The 18096-nt window shown below is 40.3% G+C and overlaps 1 protein-coding gene and 1 long non-coding RNA gene across 13 annotated transcripts in view; one reads left to right on the top strand and one right to left on the bottom strand.

Moving 5' to 3' along the window:
* Raskol (Ras GTPase-activating protein raskol) overlaps window positions 1-18096 on the bottom strand; it is a 365041-nt gene that overhangs the window by 117020 nt on the left and 229925 nt on the right. For 4 of the 12 annotated variants that reach the window (XM_076819090.1, XM_076819093.1, XM_076819091.1 and 1 more), the window contains exon 3: window positions 9714-10046. The exons of 7 other annotated variants lie outside the window; for them this stretch is intronic. In XM_076819090.1, the coding sequence (XP_076675205.1) occupies window positions 9714-9816 (103 nt within the window). In that variant the 5' untranslated portion in view covers window positions 9817-10046. Of the gene's footprint in view, window positions 1-3709; window positions 3771-9713; window positions 10047-18096 lie in introns of those variants that run through there. One more of the 12 variants, XM_076819092.1, reaches the window with a different exon arrangement.
* LOC143372374 (uncharacterized) lies at window positions 15056-16891 on the top strand. Its single transcript, XR_013086292.1, has 3 exons — window positions 15056-15690; window positions 15784-15900; window positions 16124-16891. It is a non-coding gene; the product is annotated as an uncharacterized LOC143372374 (long non-coding RNA).

Here is an 18096-nt window from a genome sequence, read left to right as displayed (position 1 = left end):
TGAAATGCTGAATTTAAAAATAAACCAATTCCATTTGCATCCACCAATACCACGTTCAACATTTACTAATATCCGATCACCTTAACCGACTTTAAATTGCAAACACATTTCACGTCCGAGTTGAATGGAACGTACAAATGCAGACCAACAATATTAATTATCCTCCGAAGCTAGACTGAATTTTAACATTGTGGACGCTATAAAAGGGAAGCTAATGAGACGTATAATTAAACGTTGGCTCACGCCTCAATCTTTCGACACTAAAAATACGCGAACGACCGTATGCGAATTTTCACTACTGAAATGCTGTCTGACGATCGGATGGCTCAGTTCCTTGACATTTCAGCGCGAATCTCTGGCTTCCACGAGCAATTCGAGACACGTGCTTCGCTTCCTGTTGTACCAGATATCCCATGCACAACACGTCCGTACAATCGCTCAATAATAACACGATTGCGCCGACGAAATCGGAGCGAAAAGGCCGACGGGAATGATCGTTGCTCAAGTTTCTATCAGAGGCTGCACGAACGCTGCCTCCTAATTCGAGGCCACCCCAGAAAACTGCAGGCATTCATGGTTTTGTAGAAATAGCTGACGATCAGGGGCTAATACTCTAGGATTCCTATAGAGTCACTGTTCCCTGCATTCTAAACGCGGCACACGATTCGCATATTTCAAAGAGACTTCCCTTCCACCTCAATTTATTATTACTACGAATACTTTTTGCTGCGATTATCCATGAGCTCTCTGAGTAATAATATTGCTCGATGGATTTCTGATGGCAGTAAATAATTTCTACTCGATGGGATCAGTAATGGATACGATGATACATCGAATGCAGGGTAAATTGATAGGTAAAATATTCTCAGCGTCAATATTCAACTCTCCTGCTTAATGCACTCGTTTAAAAGTAGAAGCAAGTGGGCAATAAAATTGATATTGTCTGTGACGAAGACACTCGCCTTGTAGGTACCACGTGTTTCAGTTTTTTATGAGGGGGATTTTACAGCCCTAGAGAATCCATTAACAGGTTGACTGGCACGGGTACCATTTCTCCGGAGTAGTTTTGCCAATCAGTGCTACTAGTGCAATCACCAGTATGCTCTCTGACGTCACAATGAAATTCTTGAATTGAGATTAATTTGCATGCACTGTCCATCGTATTTTACAGTATCTAGTGTAAAATACAAATCCACAGAGAAATCTAATCATACGCCAAAGCATAGGTAATTAAATTCCTATTAAGAAGAGAATGGAAATCCAACGTACCAGCGTACATACAGTTAACGAACAACCGACGAACTGCTGCATTCTCTAGAATCGAAAACACGTCTACCAAAGAGTGCACGCTGCCTAGATATTTCCGTCTGACGTGGTGTGCTAGAAATCAGGGCGCCTGTTCGACAGGAGCACGAGCGATTCCAGGCTTTTCAGCGCAAACATACTCACGCCCACAGCGACCGATCAGCCATTTTCCAGGACGTGCAACGTTATTTCCAGCCGCCTTGCACTTGACACAACCACGGCGGGGCACTGGATTTCCGCGCGAAAACCAGCGAGCGAGCGAATCGAGAGCGGGCGCAGGCTGCCAGGAGGAGCCGGATCGATTCAATTAGCGTTATTACCGCGTAAAACAGAGGCGAGCCGATAAAAAGCCAGCGTCGAGCTGGTATTTCGACCTGGACGTTTGTGCAGCTTAATTCCCCTCGAGAATGGAAATGAATTTCTATGGCCACCAAGTTTATCTCGCTCGTCCTTCCGTGCTCCTTTTGCCCCGATCCTTCAGAGCGCGGGAAGGAGGACGAGCTGGACCCGCAGAAGAACGAGAGAGAGTGGATCCGTGGATACAAGTTAATTGCCAGTTTGGCGGCTATTAAAGCGACTGCACAATTAGGGGATGAAAAATGCGCCTGCGAAAAGGGAGAACAACGACTCCGACGGTCGATGGATCAATAAAATTGCCCTGTGCAGCGATCCTGTTACTCTCGGTACCACGATGATCGCGCTTTGTGCCCACGAGGACCTTTACAGATACTTCAGACGAACTTCAATCTGGCATTCTTCCTATTCTTCCGCCATTGCGCTTCGATTCTTCCCTGTCTTCTGAATGCTCACGAATAGCAGCGAAGGATATTCCCAGACCGGGGGATTTTTTCCAATTCCTGTGCATGGAATCGAGATTTTGGGCGAAAATTATTAATTATATTCGCGATGATATTTTTGCAGTTATTAAGCTGATTTGGGGGATGTTTTTCTAGTCACGGGGGTTTTGGTTGTTTCAAATTCTCCTGTTTTGGTGTTTCGTCCAATTTTATTTATCTTCTTGCGAAAGTAATACTAATAATTAATAAGTGACACGCGTAGTTTAATATTTAGGATGCGTTAAATTGAAATATTGAGAAAAATTTGCAAATATTTCGGGGAAAATGATAGACTTGTTGGTTTAATTGAGGGTTGTTGTTTGGGATGCTCAGTGCATGGAACAATTGTTTATGTTGATTCATTTAAAATCTTAAGTCCCTGTTCCTTTGTGTTTAGTTTTATGTTAAGTATACGTGTGCAGGAACGATGATTTTTTCATCCTCTTTGCACAAAGTAGTTTCCAACGATTTCCACAGTTAGCTTTGGCATTCTTCAAGGAAACAAATAAAGAGTTGAACGATAAACGAGGCAAGTTGAGTAAGTACTTAATAGTACACCAAGCTTCTTTTAAGTCGAATAACGAAGCGTGGGCTTGGAGCCTTCTTTAATGAGCTTAATGTCTTACTGCTTTAACTATCGATGAAGAAATTCTAAATGCGAAGCAAAGGGAAATCTATTTTTTTTTTTTTTTTGACGCTGTAGAAAATAGCCTTTTCAGTGAACTGATAATAATCTCGTCCGTGGAATACTGTATTTTTACCTTGAAAGTAATGGACAGATGATGGACTATAATTTTGCTGCTTCCTGCAGAATACGCAAAAGTACTGATATTTAAAACAATGCTCAACAATTCAATATTTATTTTAACATTTTTCTGTTAATTTATGAAGGAACATGTTTGCAAGTTCACCACTTGCATTTAAATTAAGTATTAGCAGCATTTAAATTAAACTTCTCTAATAAAATTTCCTACCTAAATTAAAATTAATCAGCTAATTTAAAATTCCTCGCTAAAATTTAGTAAACAATGCCCAAACAATTCGCAATCTCGTTAAAATCAAATCACGACTGATATCAAATAATTACAATCAACACAATTAAATTAACTACCTCCAATATCCATAATTAAATTACTGTAATATCCAATTCAACATTGAAGACTACTCCAATTCAATTAATCCGCGAAACCAGATCCAATAATTACAGTTTCCAATATAATCCCATTTCAAATTAACAATACATTACAAAACAAGCTCATCTAAAGTAACAACACGTTAAAATAATAAAATAAAAAGTAAAGTCACGAGCCAAGATTCCCTGCCATTTATTTTCTACCATAATCAAGCTAAACTGAGTTCCTTAGTGCACTGGTCTAAATACATATCTAATCTATTTTGCAGTATAAAAAATATATATATATACCACATCAGCAGGAATAAACTACGAAACCCCTTTTATAACTCTTTCTAATTGCACCCTATGGATACTATTTTAAATCGATTTGTTACCCGATAAAAAAAATGTGTAAACTAGATGAACGCATAGAAACAAAAAGAAATCAACGTACGCTTGTAACAATTTCCGATATCCTGCGGCACGTATCGGATTCTCATGTTGCTGACGCACCCTAATTACCAGTCGGCCAATAACCATGCAAGCCGCCCGTCCTTCAGCAATTATTAGATCATCCACGAATAAATCTATCGGATTGAAGAAGCCTCAGTCCGCTATTCCACAGGCTGTTGCATCGCTGCCCCGTGTTACACGTCGCTCTTTGTTCCGTTTCGCTCGTTTAATCATGGAAACGATGAAGTCACTACCTCATTGTCCTTCACACATCGTAGAACAGATTCGAGATGTTTTATTAATGGTCTGAAGCAATCGCAGCGACTTTTTACCTCCTCCAGAAAAAGCCTGTTTCGCGTATAACGACAGGAGCGTTAAATAAAACTTTATATCGTTCCTGAAATTTGGGCCGATGGAAAGATTCCCTTGCCGATTACATCGGTAACTTGTCTTAACACTCAGAGTGGAGTTCTGGGCGGATTCTAGCCAGTTCCAAATGAATATTGCAACTGAAAAGTAGATCGATCCACTGCCCACATAAAACTCCTTCGGCAAAACCGATTCCTCGATCCGAGATCAAAGCGTACCACTCACTGGACACCTTTCCATCGACGTTGATCTCGCAAATTCCGTCAAGGTCCGTTCGACTAGGGAACAGGGTATCTGCTGGAGCACAATGGCTGGTTCCCACCGAAATATGTCACTGGGGACGAAGAATCGCCAGGCAGATTTCTCAGGAGGCGAACGCGTTCACTCGAGTACTTAGTCGATTCACATATTAACCGTTAATTAACCGTCCAAGGTCAACGGCGTCTTTCTTGCCCACTACTCAACGAGCCCACTAAAAGCGAACGCTCAGCCACCGAAGCACAAAGACTCAACGTTCGCCTGAGAAGGGAGCAGGAGAATTACTTCGAACCCTTTGAAGTCCATCGGTGATAAAGTGGAGCACTCGCGGCCCGCGTAAAAAGTGCAACGTCTGGACGAGTTCCAGCGACAGTCCGGAGTCAATTAAATCGCCGTGCAGAGACACGGATCCATTCATGAGTGATGAAGTCGCGCACGCGGAAGGGGGAGAGGGAGGGGGGGGGTGAGGCACGAAAGTCCTGGTTGACGGTAATTATCGTGCCGCGAAAAGATAAATAGTGGCACTGCGGGATCAGGGCGCTGGATCGATCCACGAGGGATCCTGTTCCCTGGCAGACGGCGAACACGATACAGTCGAGAGCCAACTGCAGCGTGCGGAGGCTGTGTATGAAAGTAAATATTAACGCGACCTCCCTCGGTTACGCTTGCAGCCCGCGCCAGGGATCTTGTAAATACGCCTCACGTAGGCGCTCAGGAAAATGCGCAGGGTGGGACGCGAGGATCGTTAGGAAACGCCGTTTTCCGATGGCACATTTCGGTGTTCGTGGAATTAGATTGCACGGTAGTGGCGAGAGAAAGTAATTTTGAACTGTGAACGGTAACTAAAATAAGAAGGTTTAGTTGGAAAGAATTACATTGCATTCGCGATAAGTATTAGGACACCTGTTCTCGGTGGAATAATTGTGAAAAATGTTGCAATTTATTGGAGGAATCTAACCAATTTTACTCTATTTGGCATTTTAAATTAAAACCAGAAATAAAAGCGGTGAAAAGTATTTAATCTTTACCAAATATCACATTTAGTGCAAATATCCTTTTTTGTATATTATTTTTTTTTCTGGGTGTAATATAGAGACGTCTTCTTATTATTATAAATACAGCGGGTTAAAATTTGTATCCATAAATTAGGGGTTGCTAAAGTAGACTAGTGATAGCAGTATAGCTCAAATTATTTATGTAGGTATGTAATAATGTCAGTTTTCAATCTTTTGTTACCACTAATGTAGCTTTCAGGAATAATATCGAAGCATCTGTAGGTTTGAGAGTAGGTGCCTATGGCACAGATGATAGTCCCAAATATTTTTGTTGAGAGATATATTTCTGTGGCCCTTGAGTGGTATTTTGCTATTCGTTTTTTACATTTTTTAAGCTAGTGATGTCTCTATAGAGTGAATGTGTACGAGCTACAGAAGTGTCAAGTGTGAAGAAGGGGCTAGTGATGAGTTTGGGAGAGATGTTTTGGTTGGTTTGTTCTTTTTATTTTGTTTTTTTGTTCAGATGGTTTATAGCGTTGAGTGCCTTGAAGTCTGACGGTCTTTGTGAAGTGTTTTAAGTCGAGAAGATTTAAAAGAGGGAGTCTATGGAGCATTACGATATTTGTATGTAAGTAATTGATTAATTCAATGGGGATGTGTTATGTAATTCAAGAGTTGGTGGACTGCAAAGTGACTAGATTTGTAGTAAAATTATTCACTAATTATTAAACAGGAATTAGTAACTAAGCTTTTTATTCGATAACAGAACTGACAAGTTTTGAGAAATATTTCTTTACTTATAGACATGACGAATATTTCGCACCATTCAGTGCAACGTGTTTAAAAAAAAACTTGCTACAAACACGCAAATTCTGGCAATCTTTTCGAACAAAATTTATCGAACCAGTATGTCATAACTGGTTTTGAAATTGAGATTCAAATTTATATGAGCCTTTTTAAGGATCACAGAAATACATTATGCAATAAAATTAATAATTCGGAATCTGCAAAATTTGTATTCATTCCGCTGGATAGTCATATATAATTTATGACGTCTCAGTGCCTTCAAAATTCCTCCGTTTCAGATTAACATTTATCCCTTTCACTAACTCTGCTTAAGGTCACATTAGAAGGTAAATTTTCTCAATCTACTTACACAAAAGAAATGTACAGTTAAACCTACTACATAATAAAATTTATATAGTGAAAATTCAAAATCAAACACACTTCTATCAAAAAATACTACAAATCGGATGTCTTCGAAAAAGAAGTCCGCTGTCCAAAAGAATTTCAGTCCGAATTTTCGTTCTATTTTTGGAGGAAAATTACCCCCCGTTCGACTGCACCAGAGACTAAAAGAGACCCTGCTGCCTGGAGGTGAATTTTTGGACGCCTCGGCGATACTCCTGTGTCACCAGTCGTCTGGCGAAGTGGCACATAGAAATTATTTTCGGACGTTTGTTTCGTTAAAACCTTTAAGACACGCCTTCAAGATTTGTGGCCGTCAGACGTTCTGGTTCAACGGTGCAGTATATTCGCGTGAATTATTTGGGCGACGTAAATATTATTATTTTCCTCTGTTCCTTTGAATGAAACGGATGGTGGATGTCGAGTTTATTTTATTCCACGCAGGGGATGTTTTTGATGGCGTAGAAAATTGTATTCTCAAGGCTTGTTATAACAACTTGTATGCTGCACCAATATTTTGACTTTCTATACAAATAATATCGTGTAAAAATTACTTTTAGCTCTTCGCTAAATATATTCTAAGTGCAGTGGTCTGCGAGAGTTTAATAATCTACACTTTAAGTTTAATTACTTTTACGTAACATTATATGAAAAATAGGAACAGTTTTCTATAGTGTGTTCCCAATCACAAAGCTATTATATTTAATTAATTGAAGCACTGAAATCGAACAGCAGGGAATGTATTCTATTTTCTGCACACCAGTGTTCCGTCGAATTATTTATCGACGCCGAACTTCAAGCAACGTGGAAGTTATACTCAGGCTTTCAACGCCCTGAAACTTCGTCTAGATACGCGTCTGTAGCAACAGTGGCCAACTGCAGCTTGCTCTCTTTTTTCCCACGAGAGGTTTTCTTTTATGGGAAAGTGCAAGTGCAGTTTTAACGAGCGTAGGCACGTAACATTGCATTCGTGTCACCTACGTGCCATGTAAATCTTGCGCTATCCTACGCACCGCGCTCAGAATCATCCAATCTCTTCCATAAAAAGGAGAGCAACAGAACTAGCGACAACTACAAACCTAGAAGTGGCGTTTAAATTGGCCGCAGGTACGAGAGTAGTAGATTAAATTGCGATTTCAGAGAATTCTCTTCGTGGAACCTATTTCAAAGTAATTGTATAGTGCTTTGCTGCAAGAGAAAGGGAGCATTTGAATACCTCTATTGGATTCGAAGATACGGAGAATTGTGTGGGGTACAGTGTACGGATTCTTAAAAAAGAGGTATCTTCAATTCATCTTTTATGTTTGCGTGTAATGAAAGGAGCTTGGTTACTAGGGGGTAAAAGTTTCTTGGCAAATAGAATTGCTCATGTACTGGGAGCTCAATTGTACATAAGTATGATTTGCCGTACATAATCGTAATAATCACATTTATGTCTGCACACCTCACCACCTCTACAAATTTACTCTTATATCGATAGCTCAACGGGGGAATTTTATTTTTTGGGCTAAAAACATAGCAAAATTTGGGATTTTTTTTTAAGAAACTAGAGATTCGATCCATCTTAAATTTGGACCATGTTTCTATGCATCTTTGAAGAAGTTGCAGTTTTCTTTAAATTAATTTTTAATAAGAAATATAGAAGGTATGCATGATCGACCACCGCGCCGCGAAAAATTCGACGCCTGCTGGTGAACGGTCTAAATATTAATAGAAAAAAGCTGCAGCTTCTTCAAAGATACATAAAAGCGTCGTCCAAATTTTAGATGAATCGAATCGCTAGTTTCTTCAGAAAGAATTCCCTGATTTTGCTATGTTTTTAGCCCAAAAAATAGAATTCCCCTTAAATGCACAAATATTGTATGTCTACTTTGAACGTTTTCGAGGAGAACAGTTTTAAAACTGCAAGTGGACTTTATAATAAAATTAAAGAAATACACAATTTCACAAAAAGTGGACATACAATATTTGTACAGTAACCCATCGATATATCGTTTTCGTGGACGATGCCTACACCCCCGACCACCCTTTGAGACGAGACACCCAGTAGGTTAACAGTGAGCATTCAGAGCATACCACACAAGATACATTGCAAGTAATGAGAACATACAGAGTCACTAGCAACCACTACGTCTCAATGGTACCATCAATTTGATAGCTGCCTCTTTTGTAAACGAAACAAAATCAATTGGCCTCTCAAGACTACGTCACCGACTTTATGTCCCAATAAAGAGGATCCATTTTTTAACGCCACGCTGGTGTACCCCTCTGTACGAGGTACAGGCAGCGAATATCGGCAAATTTATTCAAAGAAACCAAAAATAGAGCAATGAAGCAGTTATAATATGATAGTAGTGACCTCTTCATTTTATTATGTCTTAGTGGCTGGAGCATTCAGAACTATACCTTCAACGCACAGCAATGATCAACAGAAAGTTCAAAAACACAGGCAATTAACACTACCTGTCATTTACCCAGATTCTACGCAACATTCACATTAACAATTCCTCCCAATCAAACTCTAAAGGTAGGCTCTCACAACGCAACGCCTCTCTTCCTCAAAATATTCTCGAGGAGTGCTTCGCCGATCGGAGTCGCACCGAGGCGAAGCGAGTGAGTCAAATTGTCAAAATAAAAAGGGTAAGGGGAAAAACAGTGAATGTCCATTTCTCGTGATTTTGCAATTTATAGCTTATTTCTTATTTCCTTTGAGTATGCTGCCCTGTTCAAACTTGAAGCAATGTTAAAATAATGTAACACAATTATTACTTTGTCGCTTATTTTTTGTCTGATGCCTAAGGTATAAGCTACATGTTATGAAGAATGCAGATAATTTCATTGAACCTTCTTTCTTTACTGGTGGCCTAAAGTATTAAAACTTAATTTTCTCGATAAAACTGTTTTGTGACATTCCCTGTGTTCCCCATGTCCTTCATATATAGAAAAAAGCATAGAAAAAATAAAATGAACCGAGTCTAGGCGAGACCCCTACCTTAACGCTTTCTTCCCCTCCACCTGAACTTTCCTTCAACCACCACGGCACACCAAAAAGCAAATTACTCACTGCACAAGCTCACAGTGGACTCAAAAATCACGAAAAATTCGCGCCACGGAAACACAGTTACCGCAGCCCACAGTGGCCAACCAGCAATCGACTCCCCCGAAGGGGTTCGGAATATACTTCAATCAAGCTACCTGATTCGAGATCGTCGTGGTCAGCTCCGCGTAGACAGGAGTGAAAACTGCGCGACAGTCGTCGACCACCGGGCGAGGCGCCCTCCGTCGAGACGTTGTGCATCTTCTCGGTCGATTATTCTTTTGTTCGAAACGGGCCCTCTGAGGAAGGTCCTCTCCTCGTCAAGTAGGACCGAGATGGGGCGAGTGCGGTGGCATTTTTCGCGAGCTGCCCGCCCCTGGCTAATTAAGCCTTAATGAACGGCTAACTACGCGCGATCGTTAGGCACAGGTGCGTGGGCGCAGCTCGCGGCCAACCTCCTCGCGCTCCCTTCTTTTCGCTCTAGTTCGCACCTGCAAAGAAAATCAAAACCGTCGAGCGACGCTGGTGGACGCGGCTTCGAGTGCAACGTTCTCCAAAATGGCGACACGGCGGGCGACCTTGTTGTGGCTTTTCGTTATTTTGTGACTGCTTCAGTGGAATTTAAAGGGTTTTAAAAGTTGATCTTAGTATTGACGCGTTCTGTGGATCACCGGTGACCAGTGACGTCTGTGGATATTAATTAATAATATTTTTTTAATTCTACTTTGGAATACGGTAGGGGAAGAAGATGCTGGAATTTCTGGACGTTTCTTATATTTGAAGATTGTAGTGTATTTTTGTTAAGCTACTGTACAGAATCTGAAATTGAATCTGAGGTGACAGGGAACTTTGTGTGTGTTGGAAATTGGAGTTTTGTTTTTTTTTCTAATACCTAGATTTATTTTTTTTTATGTAGTGTATTATAGGATAATAATTATGATTAATTAATTATGTTCAGTTGATTATGTGCTCTGTGTAAACGCAAACCTACGATGTTTTTGATAACTGATTCAGTTACGCAGTTCTGTTTTTCTCGCTCAGTTATTTATAGCCCCAGCATTGTTATTTTGCAGCTAAAGATGCAGCGTAGTGGCGCTATATATATTAAATTACTGTTTACGACATATAATGTCACTGATTCAAAACAAATTTTTCTATCTATTCTTATAAATAATATAAGATTTTCTGCAGAAATTCAGTTCACTTACAATTTCCACGTTTCCTACGATCAAAATAAAAAACTACTCACTACCTCAAACTTTCATTAACACAAACTATTCGTAACATTAATCAAAGTTGGTCACAATGCAGAATTCCACATACTATTTTAAAAATCTCTCACGATACCAACAATCTGCGACGAATCACTGAACATAACATGTACCCAGAACGACTATCCTATTAACAACCACCAATCGCAACCTGACAACCACCCCGTCGAGGATTAAAAATTCGACGACAAAACTGGCCAGAATCTCGAAGTTCGATCAATGGTCGTCCAGGCAATCGAGCAAAACAAACACTGCGGTAATTATATAATCCCAGTGTCTGTTAGTGGAATTAGACCGAGCCATTAATAAACGATCCATCAATCAGCGTTACGTAACCCTTCCATTGTAAACACTCTCCATCCGTCCCCCCTTACGATGACTAACACTTCTCCGCGATTCATTGGGGATTAATCAGCGTCGTAAAAAGGTCGTGTCTACATTTTCATTAGCGGTTATTACCGCACCTGTATATGGTTCACGTGGCCGCCGGTGAATCGAAAGTGCAACCGCGACGAGGGCTCCCCTTTACAGCCGGGTAATGGGGAATCGTGGATACTAGGCGAGGAGCTGGATTAGCTACGAACAACGGTGGAATAAATCAACGTGACCGTGCGGCCCACAATTTCTGGGCCATCTGGCAGTAACGTGTTGCACAATGAGGTGCATCGGGAGTGCAGCTCGCGTGATCGCGGTTGCATGCTACTACACCACGGCGATATATAATAGAGGAATGCCTCGATAGCCTTCTTCAGATAGGCAACAATTGAAGATATGCCGTTTCCAGATAATAAAGTGTAACGTGCCGTTGCCTTATCGGCCCACAAGAATCGTCGGCTCAGTTCCTCCACGAACTCCTCGCAAACTTTGCACGTATTTAGAGGATTTTACTGTGGACTTCTAATGCTTCTTCATACAATATCTAAGAATTTATTCTCACACCTTTGAAACTTATAGAATTTAAGGGGTTCGCAGTAGGCTTCAAAGGATTAAATTTTCTCCAAAAATTTCTCTATGATACAAATTGTACGTTCCAGGGCTTTCGAATCTAATTTTTTCTTATTCTTCCGTTGAAAATTGAAGTAAATCCGTTACGGAATCAAATATCCTCTGAAAATTTAAGTAGATCCGTTACAGGATCAAATATCCTAAATTCCATAGGTACCCAGTTCACACCTCAAAGCTTAAGTACTAAAGAAAATTTCCCAAAAATGTTTTTTCTAAAGGCCTCTCCTAAGACACCTCATTAAGCACACCACATGAATTTTTATCATCCCTCAGGAAATTAAGCTGCATGGTCTAGAACTCTATTAAACGTAACAATCCCCTGGAACGATTATTTCCAAACGTCTTCCAATCGCCCATGAAGCCGAGGAATTGCATCCACGCCGCTTCGCGTACTCGCAATTATTTTGCAAGTATTAATCGCGCGCCAGCGCCCGTACGATTGGTCAAACCGACTTGGATATAATTTATGCTCGCCGGCGTGTGTAGGCTCGCTCGCTCGCTTATGCACGCGTCGCGGCTCGTAGGTGTGCGTGGGCGTGGTGCACTTTTTAAATAGGCCGTCAGACTAGCTCGTAATTAAAGACCGAAAGGGAGAAAGATAAGTTTCGATTTCAGCTCTCGAGGCATCGCGGTATCTTCTGTTGCGGCGATGCGAGACCGGTTGCTCGATTCAACGCGCACAGTAATATTTTCAGCGTAAATTGGCACGGCAGCTCCGAGGAACGGCGTTCAAATAGAAAGCATTTTTGGCACTCCGAACCGAAAACGTTTTCAACGGTGAGATAGTTTACAATTTGCTTTTCGGTGACTCTTGGGAATATTGCAGATAACATTTCGAGGAATCGAGGAAAGTTGGCTGCGGGGGGATTTGAAATATTATAGCAACTGCAAAGTATTTTGAGGAAGACAGTACCTAATTTGCGAAGTCCTACTTTGGAAGTATTTTGAAATATGGAGGGAAAATGAATAAGTCAAGATTTTAAGCAAGCAGCACTGAACTGTCTTGAAATATTTCCAAATTTTGGAACACAGTTTCCAATGATAAAACAGTTTAGACTTTGAAATTTTATCCCATAGAAATTTCAAACAGAAGGTAATAAAGCTATACTTGAACTGAGAAATAATATACTTGAAAGGAGAAAGTATTTTGTAAAGTGTTAAACGCGCTTAAAGCACTCGCATAGCACACAAGTTTGCATTGTCCTAGATATTAGTGGCAGGTCACATAACACTCAAAACGCATGCTTCATAGAATTCAGATTTTGCAAAAATGTTCATCTGCATTTCGAATTCTAATCCGTCTTATTACGTATTCTGCGCACAAGTTCGTATTTTTCTAGTTTTACTGCCTTGAATTACTCTCCGCGTATCGATATTTATTGACAGCTTGATTGTCCACCAGCATCCTCGCGATTTATACCAAGAAATTCAGTCGTAGAGCGTAAAGGGCCCCGATTACGAGCGACTTCGATATAATGCCGCGGTAATGATATTCCTTCTAACCACCTGTTGCTCGTAAACTTCGATTTCCATGAAGGGACCACGTGGCGCAGCAGGAAGGCGCGAGAAACACGAATCCGCTCGCGAGAATCGGCGCTCGTTAATTTCACCGGGCTAATTAACGATCCGAATAATTTACGGCGAATGGAATATTAATTAGGTCCGAGATCACACTGGATCCCCGGGTGTTTTGTAAAAACGAAAGAAAAACGAGGAATCGTTTATCGCACTTATGCGTCGCTAAATAAATCTTCTTCTGGACGTCCCTTTCGGTTTCGATGCTCCTTTTCTGCGATACTGGTTTTGGCTGTATTGGAGAGGGACTGGACGTGTTGGTGAAAATTATTTAATAATAGTGGATGCAGAAGCTTTTATGAATGATCATTTCAAAGTGTGATATACTATGTATCACTTATCTAAATTATTAGTCCCATGCTTCGACTCAGAATTCGAAAGAGCAAATTTCAAATAAATTGGAAAATTGGAAATGTAGTAGATAAGAGGAAAAATGTAACCTAGTAGCTTTCATAATTATTCTTCTGTATTTATTTGAACGAAAAAAAAACCAGATATTTTTTTAATTTTCTCACTGATGGATATTGCTACAGTCTGTAGATAAATTTTCACCGTGAAATAACCAATGGTAAGAGCCATCGCGGTACACAATCCTACAGAATTCACCGTCTCATCTAACGAAACACCCCGTTCGTTCGATCACACGTCGTTAACCCCCTATAAATCTTATCGTGCACGTGAACTGTTATTACATTTACCAGAGCTTTTCGCCGTTTCCTCGACGATCGAAAACTGGTTCGTTAATCATTCTCCGGGAAACAAGAGCGCGGATCGTTAAGGGCACTCATCGGAACAGAGCAATTACATTGAGCCTGATGTTCGAGAGAAAGATTTACGACATCGAGACGGTGTGATTTTAAACCTACGATAACATTTACTGAGTTTAACTTCTGGAGTCGTTCGAGAGCCTCGTATAATTTTAATTTTATCATGTTCCAATTAGATAAATTTATTTAGTCTACGAGGAAAAATATATTCATAAATAAGGGTAGAAATGGGAATGAACTAATCGATATTATTTTACGTAACTGATGCTTCATAAAGAAAACAAGATGATTGTCTAAAAGTCATCACAAAAGTAATTTAATTTTAAAATATATCTTTATACTCGAGAATATGTACCTCCATTATTAATTTGTTAAGGAGTACGTGATAATAATTTTGTATCTCTAGTTCCTCTGATTCTCAATATAATTCACATCTTCGCAAAGAAATTACTAATTAAACAGCGCACGTGAAATTCTAAAGAAATTGAAATATTAATAGGCTCAATCATGACCTGAGAAGTCCCTTATTAATAACAATGCAAACGTGGCCACGATTTCACTGAAAGTCCAAAACTGGAGCAACGAACTTAGGGTGCTTTCCACGAGTGTTTCTGAACCGTGCCGTTGCTTCCCGTCGATAGATCAACGTTAGATCGTCTGGATGGAAGGAGGCACCTGGATAAATTTCGTGGAACTAATTAACGCGGCGTGTTCGTTACTGGTGGTAATTCAGAGCGGATCGACTCGAGCTAGTTGCGATAATCGCTATCATTTACAGGATCTATGCAGTGTTGGTCAGTAATCCTTACTTATTCTAAAGTCCCTGAGAACCGAAGAAGTTTCAATACAATTTCTGGTCCATAAACGTAGCATCGCATAATAAACAATCGAATCTCGCATTAAAACGTGACCATTCGATAATCTAAGCACCGTGCTCACAAATTAATTTGATCAGGCCACTCGCTTTCCCTCTCCTTCGCTTCTGCCATTAATCCCCCGGTATCTTCAGCGACTGGTACAAAAGAAATCGCGCGCGTTACTCTTGCTCAACGAATGACAAGCCCGACGTCGCAATCTATGCCTTATCTCCCGATACCAGAGATAAATCGCGATGGCCACGGAACGAGTATCCATCTGGGTATCGTGACTGATCGACCGATTTGCACCCAGCAGAGGAACTATATACTGGAAAAACACCAGCCCGTGCTGAACTCGGCTGAACGTGGAGCGGCGGAACAGCGAAAGAGCAGATACATGATTTTACGATCGCCACGAAGACCGGTGTTTCTCGTTGAACGACCGTGAATAACGCGCTCCTGATTTCATCCTTGCACGGTAATCCTCGGACCTGTCGTACGTGAGACTGCCCCTCACGCATCGCAATAAATCGCCGTGGATTCGCAGCGCCGGCCGGTCGAAAAGCTGCCGCTGACAGCAGGGGAATAATAATAAATATTAACACGTCGGGCTCGAGAAAATGACTGTCGATAATAATCAGAGCAGTATCCTTGGTCCAGGTGCGTCGAGTGATTCTACCTTCTCTCATTTCATCCCGAGATTTTATTATTTTTTCACGACGTATCGTCGGGGGGGCTTGACTTTTATTGCAGGGTGTTCAGAGGAAGAAGATTCTGCGAAGGCTGCCTTGAGTAATTAAATGATCACGTTTGTGGGGATTTGAAAGTTTTGCGAAGTTTCAAGGATGAAAGGGAGACTACAGATTTGGGGTAGTAGCAATTAAAGAACTCTGGTGGAACTTTCTGAGTAGGAGATTCTTCGAATTTCTTGTTAGCCTGATCATAATTAATGTAACTTAGTGTACTGATGACTATTGTTGCCATCAGTGAGTTGGGAAATATAGATATAGATGGAGAAGTATTTTCGAGGGAAGAATAGAATTTTAATATTTTCACTGCACCAAAGAAATTGAATATCCCTGAAATTTTGCAGTATTCGAGTTTTTGCTTCAACAAGTAATTAAGATGATCTGCAACTGCCAATGAAGCTATCCTTACATTTCGAAAATTCTAGTACTGCTTCAAACTTTAAAAAAAAGAATGTAAGCAAAGTGAGAATTTCACTCCAAAGTTAGTCTCGCTGTCGCTATAATATTGCTAATAAATGAGCTTGCTGTTTTACCAAGAATTTTAAACAAAAACAGAAGGTAATAATTTTTCGCGAATATAACGAGCAAGGAAAGTTGCTTGGCCTTCCCCCTTTTAATCATGCCACAGTCTCGGCGATTTCTCGGCTTCGGTTCATCGTTAAAAGCCACTTCGTCCAGCGCCTCGTATCCTCTCTATTTTAAGCATCCCTATATCTTTTACGAAACGTCGACGCGAATAGTCGTCCGCGACGGGGCAGCCTTTAATCCTGGGGAGAATCTCAAATCCGGCCTTTGAACTCGAAATTCACCAGACTGCCGGTCTCCCGCGCGAGGACTTAACTCGGAATTAAACTATCCCATTTAATAATCTCCCATGGAAGAAAGCTTCCTCCCTCTGGACAGCGCTGAAGAATGTGCAGAATATATTACGTATTATTTAGAAGATCGCCAGGCCAACTACGGCGGCGAAACCACGAAGAGAATGGAGGATGAAGTAGTTGGAATATTATTAGGTTGTAACGTGATATAGAGTGTATGCGTATAATAGATGGGACGAATCTGTGTATGAAACTAGTATCATAGCAGAGAGCGCAGTATAATATAATATACTTCCATTAATACAAGTAACATCTTAGTGAACACCCCTTCTTCGTGTTATCTTTGAGGCAATAGAAATTGAATGGTATTCTTCACGGAATTTTCTTTTGTATTAATACGTATGAAACAGAAATCTGTTATTCTTAAAGTCCCATTTTGGTAGTATGAAACAGTAGGTCTATCGACAGAGATTTTTCTGAAAATTCCATTTGTGTGTACATAAAGCTATATACAAATAGATTTTAGACTGCTATAAAGCTTTATAAAGTTAATGAGATCTAGCACCGAAAAGTCCTATACAAATAGAATTTTTCAAAGGTGGAAGACGACCTAAAATTTTTTCAAATCTCTAAGCAGTTCTATCCCTCAGATTTTAATCAGGTACATAGTGCAAGTAATTTTCTTCCCCTCCGAGTTCGAAGTATTAATGATATTTTCCAGCTACTTTAAAATTGCTTTTTGGTCACTACATAGGAATTATACGACCACGTCAGGCGTAAATAACGCAAAGGAAATTTAAATACGCCCGCGGGTTCGCGGCAAAAGCTTAATTTAAAAGGAAGATATTTTTCAACGAGGAAATTCTTTCGCCGAGGAGGACCGCGAAGACCGAAGGTAGGAGTTGAGAAAATTATGTGCAACTGGTATAAAGGAACGAGATTCTCGCATTCTAGGCAAGTAATTAATTCAAGGAAACGATCAAAGCTCGCATGGTGCACCATTTGCAGGCGAAATTCTGCGCGTTTCCGAGGAGCTGATGCTGCAGACTTCAATATTTGCTGGGACATTCTCGGTATCTTTGGCAATAAACCTCACAGCTTGGTGCGGTTGTTTAATAAAATCCTCGTGGTTTCAGTGGCGTGGAATAATATCTAAGGCGATTCTGCGTAACAAGGTATTTTAACCTACTTACGCCAAGAAAACTTCATTGCCGTAATATGAGGGAGCATTGACAGATTGTCATTGTTACGATATTTAAAAAAATATCCTATTATAACATTACATCTTCTGTTATTTTACTACAAGTATAAAAAAGCATACAATTTTTGTCCTTCCCCCTTTTTAATATATGTTAATTAGCTGTTAATATAAAAAGCATTAACAGCCAAAATTGTACTAAACGGGGGTTACATCGGCACCTAAATTAGTTTCTTTTTAATTCATTCATCTCTTGAAGTTTTTATTTACTTCTATATAATCGTCATCCTGGCAGGCTGGT

The sequence above is a fragment of the Andrena cerasifolii genome, chromosome 8 (genome assembly GCF_050908995.1).
Source record: "Andrena cerasifolii isolate SP2316 chromosome 8, iyAndCera1_principal, whole genome shotgun sequence".
NCBI classification, from domain to species: domain Eukaryota; kingdom Metazoa; phylum Arthropoda; class Insecta; order Hymenoptera; family Andrenidae; genus Andrena; species Andrena cerasifolii.
Note: the sequence above shows the minus strand (reverse complement) of the source record. Positions and strands in the feature narration are given on the sequence as shown.